The 6,371-nt window shown below is 32.2% G+C and overlaps 1 protein-coding gene across 1 annotated transcript; it reads right to left on the minus strand.

The window, feature by feature from the left end:
- Positions 1-407: 407 nt before the first annotated feature.
- On the minus strand, positions 408-5,440 carry LOC131659957 (protein argonaute 5-like). The gene is made up of 22 exons (XM_058929066.1): positions 5,117-5,440; positions 4,777-4,991; positions 4,541-4,696; positions 4,377-4,456; positions 4,170-4,282; positions 3,984-4,087; positions 3,761-3,899; positions 3,547-3,669; positions 3,338-3,445; positions 3,195-3,266; positions 2,987-3,100; positions 2,650-2,821; positions 2,457-2,578; positions 2,229-2,372; positions 1,990-2,135; positions 1,862-1,924; positions 1,661-1,724; positions 1,355-1,484; positions 1,197-1,270; positions 1,003-1,097; positions 889-920; positions 408-805 (listed from the first exon to the last, which is right to left on the minus strand). Exons 1-22 carry the CDS (start codon positions 5,438-5,440, stop codon positions 663-665), a joined length of 2,733 nt encoding a protein of 910 aa, XP_058785049.1. The 3' UTR covers positions 408-662.
- Between the last annotated feature and the right edge of the window lie 931 nt (positions 5,441-6,371).

Here is a 6,371-nt window from a genome sequence, read left to right on the forward strand (position 1 = left end):
AAGGGATCTTAAACTTCGACCAACCAAGACTTAAGGAAAGAATCTAAGCAATGAGGGATGCAAGCAAATTAGTCTAATGCAAGTCAGCTAATTTTTTAAATAAAATTTAGAAGAAAGTAAAATTGCATTAAGAAATACACCTTAATAAAAGATCTTGCAATATCATACTAAGAAATTGGGTTTACGGTTTAGGGTGTATCATACTAGGACTCAATGGGTTTAGGGTGTATCATACTAAGAAATTGCAATATCTTAATAAAAGATCTTGGAGGATAACGCGTCAAGTTCCCTTCAACTGACATTTTAATGTATACTTTCCGGAAATAAATGAGATTGAAAGCCGTGGAGAAATTCTATCTAAAAGAACGCAAGGGAATTTGAATACTTTTTTATAGTGATTTCTGACAGTTAAAATATTATTGGTAGAAAATCCAAGTACTATCCCAAAACACATTAGTAATTTCAACTATAATCTATCATACACCTATGATAGAAGGTTGAAGCAACAAATATTAACAATGTCACAAAGATAAGACAAACATGCTATAAAAATAACTCCAAAGTATTTAGGACACTCATGGTAGCACCATGTTCTGTATCCAAAAGCTGGCTAGTATCTGAACTTCCAAATCTATCCCAGAAGCTTGTACGACAAACCAAGATTAACAGTAAAACATAAAGTTTTTTATTTCATCTGAGATAGGTGGCAGAGTCGACACAGAGTTGGTTGTATTCCTGTTACCAACTGCACTGATGTAGGATCTAGCACGGAAAGCTAGCAAGTGTGCATAATAAACCGGAGGAACTGCATACAAGATCACTATTTTAGTTAAATTATAGTTTTGGATGGCCTACAATAAAGCAAGCAAAAGAAACTGAGTAACAAACCTATAGAAAGTGATCTATTACACCTCGCATAACTGAATGGAAGAAAAAAAAATAGTATTAGAAATGTAGTAAAATTAAATGAAAACAGTAGAAATTTAGAAGATATATCATTACGTGTAGCATAAGTTGTTGGTCAAGGTCTGAAACTCATCTATAGTGAAATTATTTTCATCATACAGCACATAATAACGAGTGGGTTTACTAGTACCCTGCAAAATGAAAAAGTCCAAAAAGCATGTAACACAGAACTGTCAAGGTCAATTAATCTGCAAATAGTAAACAATGGCATAAGATATAGCTATTATTACCCGAATTCCAGCATGGCTGTTGAGATAAAAATCAAAATCCCTGGGGTGGCAAATGCTGGTGTCGACCACAGTTCCTTTGAAAATATAGAAAAACAAAATTAGCAGAGATAAATTGGAATGTTATGGATACCAATTCAGTCTAGAAATGAATTAAAAACCTGGCATAACATTTCCACTTTTTCCACTAGTTTCTTTGTTGGTGACAGGAAAGAGACGAGTGTGATGTCTCTTTATGACCACTACAAAAGTAATGGTAGGTCGATACGTATCACCTATTGATTTACAAGCCTGAAAAATTATAAATTAAAACATGTTCAGAATTCAGTGGCGTAACAAAATACCTACTTTAAAAAGTCCTAAATTCTACCTGCAAAACATGTCTTTAAAGTAGGTGTTCATCAATGTGTACATCAGTTCTTAAATATTGATAAAAAATAAAAAGTATAAAGTTAGCTATGTTATACCATCTTAATTGCCCCCATTTCATTAAGCAAAACCTCATTGAACTGTCTCTCACCTACTCCGTCTCTGATATGCAGAAATTAATAATGAAGAATAAATCATATAAATCATATATATATATATATATATATATATATATATATATATATATATATATATACATATACATCATTATGCATCATTTAGTAAAAGCCAAATCCAACCTGTAAAATATAATCCTATCAGGCATACGAGCAGTTGATTTTTGGAAAGCTAAGAGTGACTCCCTGAAAATGAAAAGAAAAATCAATTATGTCTCATCATGAGGAATTCACAAATCTAACAAGATTACCTTATCATTCCACCAAACTGAACTCCCTCCGAAGAAGGATGCTCTGTTCTTTTAAAAAGATCTTCAATTATCTCCGTGCGAGAAGCCTGGGCAGAAACAGTACCCCTATATTTTGTGACACAAGGCCAATCCATCGAGGCAACCACCTTGTAATATTCAACAAGCAAATAGACTGAGAAATTCAAATTATGATTTAATAAAATTGTTGCATATAAAATATGGAGAAGGACAAATCTTACTGCAGCTATAGAAGGACATGAATTTTCTCCCTGATGATAGTGAGTTACATCAGCACCAAATATTATTGTTCGTTTATCCGTTACAAGATCAATTCTTTTATCTAAACTCAATGCATCATTCAACACCATGTTACGACCTCCTGACTATACATTCAAGAAAAACATGTTTAAAACCTAGAAAAATAAAATCAAGCAGCAAAACAAGTGAACATTAGTAAACAATTCAACCTTGAGGTTGATCTTTAACGCCAAACTTTCAAGATATTTTGGATTCATCCGGGCGGCTTTTTGCGGTTGACAGCATTGAGAAATTATACCTAATTCAGTCTCACATACACGCTTCACTCTATCTGCATTACAAACAAATTGATTCAACATAATACATACAGCCATACCATATTATTTAGAAAAGAAAACTTACCATATGATGATCCCGTAAAATCCGGCAAGACTACAATCAACAATTGTAGTTGTCCCACCTGCTTTGTTTTAGCAAGTGTTTCCTTACAATTTTTGTCAAATTCAACAAGCTGACTCTCAAATTGACTTGAGTTCACCATGGTTATTGGTACTATAGGCTTTCGGTTGAAAGTCTGTTACAGGCTCGAAAAAGATAAAACTTGTCAAAAAAATTCAAGGAACATATATATATATATATATATATATATATATATATATATATATATATATATATATATATATATATATATATATATATATATAATTATCTCGTAAAAAGATACAAACAAACAACGTACCATTCCCTTGCTTTCACACATTTCAATCAATTTGAAACAAAAAGTAGTAGGGTTCACTTTATCAGAAAAGGAAATACAACTCCAATGTTTCACATTGCCAGCTTCATAGAATCTCTAAAAAACAATAGTTTGACACTATTAGTATATACATAATGTAAAGTATAGAGAGTGGAGAGCGAAAAATAAAAGCTTTCTTGTTAATTCACACCTTATTAATCAAACTCCACTGACCCATACTAGGGTAAACTATTGAGTTCTCCCCAATTCCATTAAATTTAAGCTGTGGTAAGAAGACAATTAAATTTAATAACGCATCCACATAATTTGCCAAAATTTATATACTATATATACCGTTGGAGGAGATAAAATGCGCGCATCAACAATGATTGGCTCCTTTATAACATTTAAACCCGCTTCTTTCGTAACGTTGTTTGAGTTGAAATCGGTACGCTTCACAAACTAATAAGAAATGAAAGGACAACTATGAAAGGGAAAAAAAAAAGCATGTACAACTTGAATATAAATAATGTAAAAAACATTAATCTAACACATAAACGTACTTCTTTAATATCATTTAGTCTTTGTACATGACCAGGACTCTGCAAAGAAGCTCTTAAAAAAGAGGCTACTTGGTTTTCATTTGATATTTGGGAGTATATCTGTCCATCCTCAATTTGACATAGCTATACGAAGAAAAACACCACATAAAATCTAAGGTCTAACAAAACATTGTTGAGAACATTAATTAGATAGAGAAAGTACAAGGAAAAAAACCTCCATTGGGAAATATGTGGGTCTCAAGTCCGTTCCAACTTGGAGAGCGGGAAGAAGAGGTTGAGTTACTCGAATATCGTATTTCTCAACTAAATATTCAATGACATTTCTGGTACACCTACTGACTTCCCGGATAAACCTAAAAGAATAATAAATTATAACTACCCACTTAGAATCAAAAAAATAACTAAAATAGTAAAAATAAATAACTTAAATTGCTTACGTTAGGTCCCGAAGTGGCTCTCTTGAGAGACTGGTCACCTTGCACCTCCTTGTTTTCTCACCAAAACATATTTTTACCTTTACACCTTTCAAAACTTTCTCAATCTGACTCAAATAAAATGTAAACATAGGATGTCAGCCACTTTACTTAATTATATGATAACATAATTAAAAAAATTACAAATACCGTTACTCGATCTTCATCAGACAGTGACATTGGCGCTGACAAATCCAAATTAAAAAATTTGGAAACAAACTCACTGACCAGAATTGGTTCATAAAAAGACCCTGAAGTTACATCTGAAACAAATAATACGAGTCAAAGACGGCAAAATATACATTCAATTAAATATTACTCCGTCGGAAAAAAAATATTAAAGTTTAGAGCTAAAACCTATGTTTAAGGAAAGTCCCATTTGGGTTGGCCTAATGCTTTGATGAAAACCTCTATAATAGCTCCCAGCCGCAATATATCTGAAACACCACTTATAACATTAGTGTGTTTAAAACACAAACTCGGCAAATTCAAATAAACAACACTAAAAAATAAAACTCTACTTTTCATATGAAGTTGCCTTCAAAGCAATGACAAGAACTTTAATGGTTTCGAAAGGACTGTCCAGCGGCATTCCTCGGAGAAACTGAGTAAGGCTGTAGAGATCCGTCTTGGAAACGAACTCTATAGTAACCTTAAACTTCCGGTCACGCTTTTTCCTGTGAAAATAGATGATATCAGCAATACATTCATAAAATATTATGAGTATGAGTAGTAGCCATGTTAACTCATTACTGACCTATCAGAATCAGAAGAGGATCCTCTATTTTCATCGGTCAAGTTAACCACAAAAACCTCGGAGGTAAAAGGTAGCGGTCCAGCAGTAAACAAGTTATTTCTTCCATCGTAAGCAAGTATGCGGTTGTCTAAACGAGATTCCCGGTACATTTTGACTAACTGGTTGATAATATTTTTGCACAATTCTTTTGAAATAATCTTTTGCGAAAAAGATACCTAAAAACATTCATCAAATTCTTGAAATCCATACCATATTGTAACTTAACCAACATAATAATAAAAAACAAAACCTATACACTTAAAATCAGAGTTCAAAAAATGTATGAGCATAGTGTACTAACCTTATAATGGTGTATAGAATTATTAGCAACTTGCAACTGAAAATGATTAACACGAACTTGAATTTTTCTTCCCAACTGACCGTATTCAGGCCGGTTAGGAATCTTAATCGCCGCTACTAGAGACGCACCAACAACCGGCGCTATTAGTGATGGACGAACAACCGGTGCTGCTAAAGATGGATGAACAACCGGTGCAGCAATAGACAGACCAACTGCCAGCGCTACGACAGATGGAGCAGGGGTGACAGATGCAAAAGCATATGACGGAGGAGGTGGATGTCCCGACGAAGAAGAATCGGCGGTGCCTCCATCGCGACGAGACATTGTGCTAAAATGGTTAGAGGAGATAGAAAGTGTTTATGAGAGGAAAATGGAGGGAATAAAGAAAAGGCACTTCGAAATTTCCAAAGGTTTTTTTCTATTCTTTTAATTTTTGGTTATTTGCTTTTAGAGGGCTACATAATACTTATATAATATTCATTCATTATCATATGTTCCACAAGAATCCATAAATCATAATTAATATATGAAACTTTTGGAAAACATATTATTTTGTAAGATGTATTTTTGGTTGTGCATGTAATTTGTGGTGTTCTGAGTAATTAACATATGTATGTCTAACAGAATCATATATAAACATGATAGTCAAGAAGAATCAATTTTGTATGACTTATCTAATACTTCAAAACTGATTTTTTGTTGTAAACTATACTTAACAAAAAAAACCGATTTAAAATTAATGATAAAATAAAATAATTGTCTTTTTTTTTAATCATTTCTTTAGTTAAATTAGGCTTTATTTGATTTGCCAAAACAATTTCATTTTTTGTTTCAGATTAGTGTTCATTATTTTAATTTTCAAAATTTGAAAATATATTTCTTCATTCTACTCATTTTTTTTATTTTCAAAAACGGAATTTAAAAAAAATTAAATTTAGTATAACGAATTAACTTTAGAAGTTAAAGGTAGTGCACTGACAGTGTAAATTAATTTTACACAATCATTCAATAAAATTATAACATTCTGTTATGTCATAATAGTATTTTTAAATTAAAAGTATGACTTGGTTGGATACACGCTCCTGATTGGTTTACAATATTGAAGTATTTTACACTGTCAGTGCATAATCTTTTTTCTCTTAACTTTATGAACAACATTTTTATTTTCATAAACGGAATTTTAAACAACATTTTTTTATCGGGTATCTTTGATCACGCCATTTTGTTCAGGTTTTTCTGAAACCGAGAAGTTCAA

Source organism: Vicia villosa, linkage group LG3 (assembly GCF_029867415.1).
Source record: "Vicia villosa cultivar HV-30 ecotype Madison, WI linkage group LG3, Vvil1.0, whole genome shotgun sequence".
Classification (NCBI taxonomy): Eukaryota; Viridiplantae; Streptophyta; class Magnoliopsida; order Fabales; family Fabaceae; genus Vicia; species Vicia villosa.

Excerpts from the sequence above, each read along its gene's own strand:
- LOC131659957 (XM_058929066.1), bottom strand. The coding sequence starts at position 5,440 with ATGTCTCGTCGCGATGGAGGCACCGCCGATTCTTCTTCGTCGGGACAT. Across the intron at positions 2,136-2,228 it reads CATGTCCTTCTATAGCTGCA|GTGGTTGCCTCGATGGATTG; the intron begins GTAAGATTTGTC and ends GAATATTACAAG. Across the intron at positions 1,271-1,354 it reads AAGTGGAAATGTTATGCCAG|GAACTGTGGTCGACACCAGC; the intron begins GTTTTTAATTCA and ends ATATTTTCAAAG.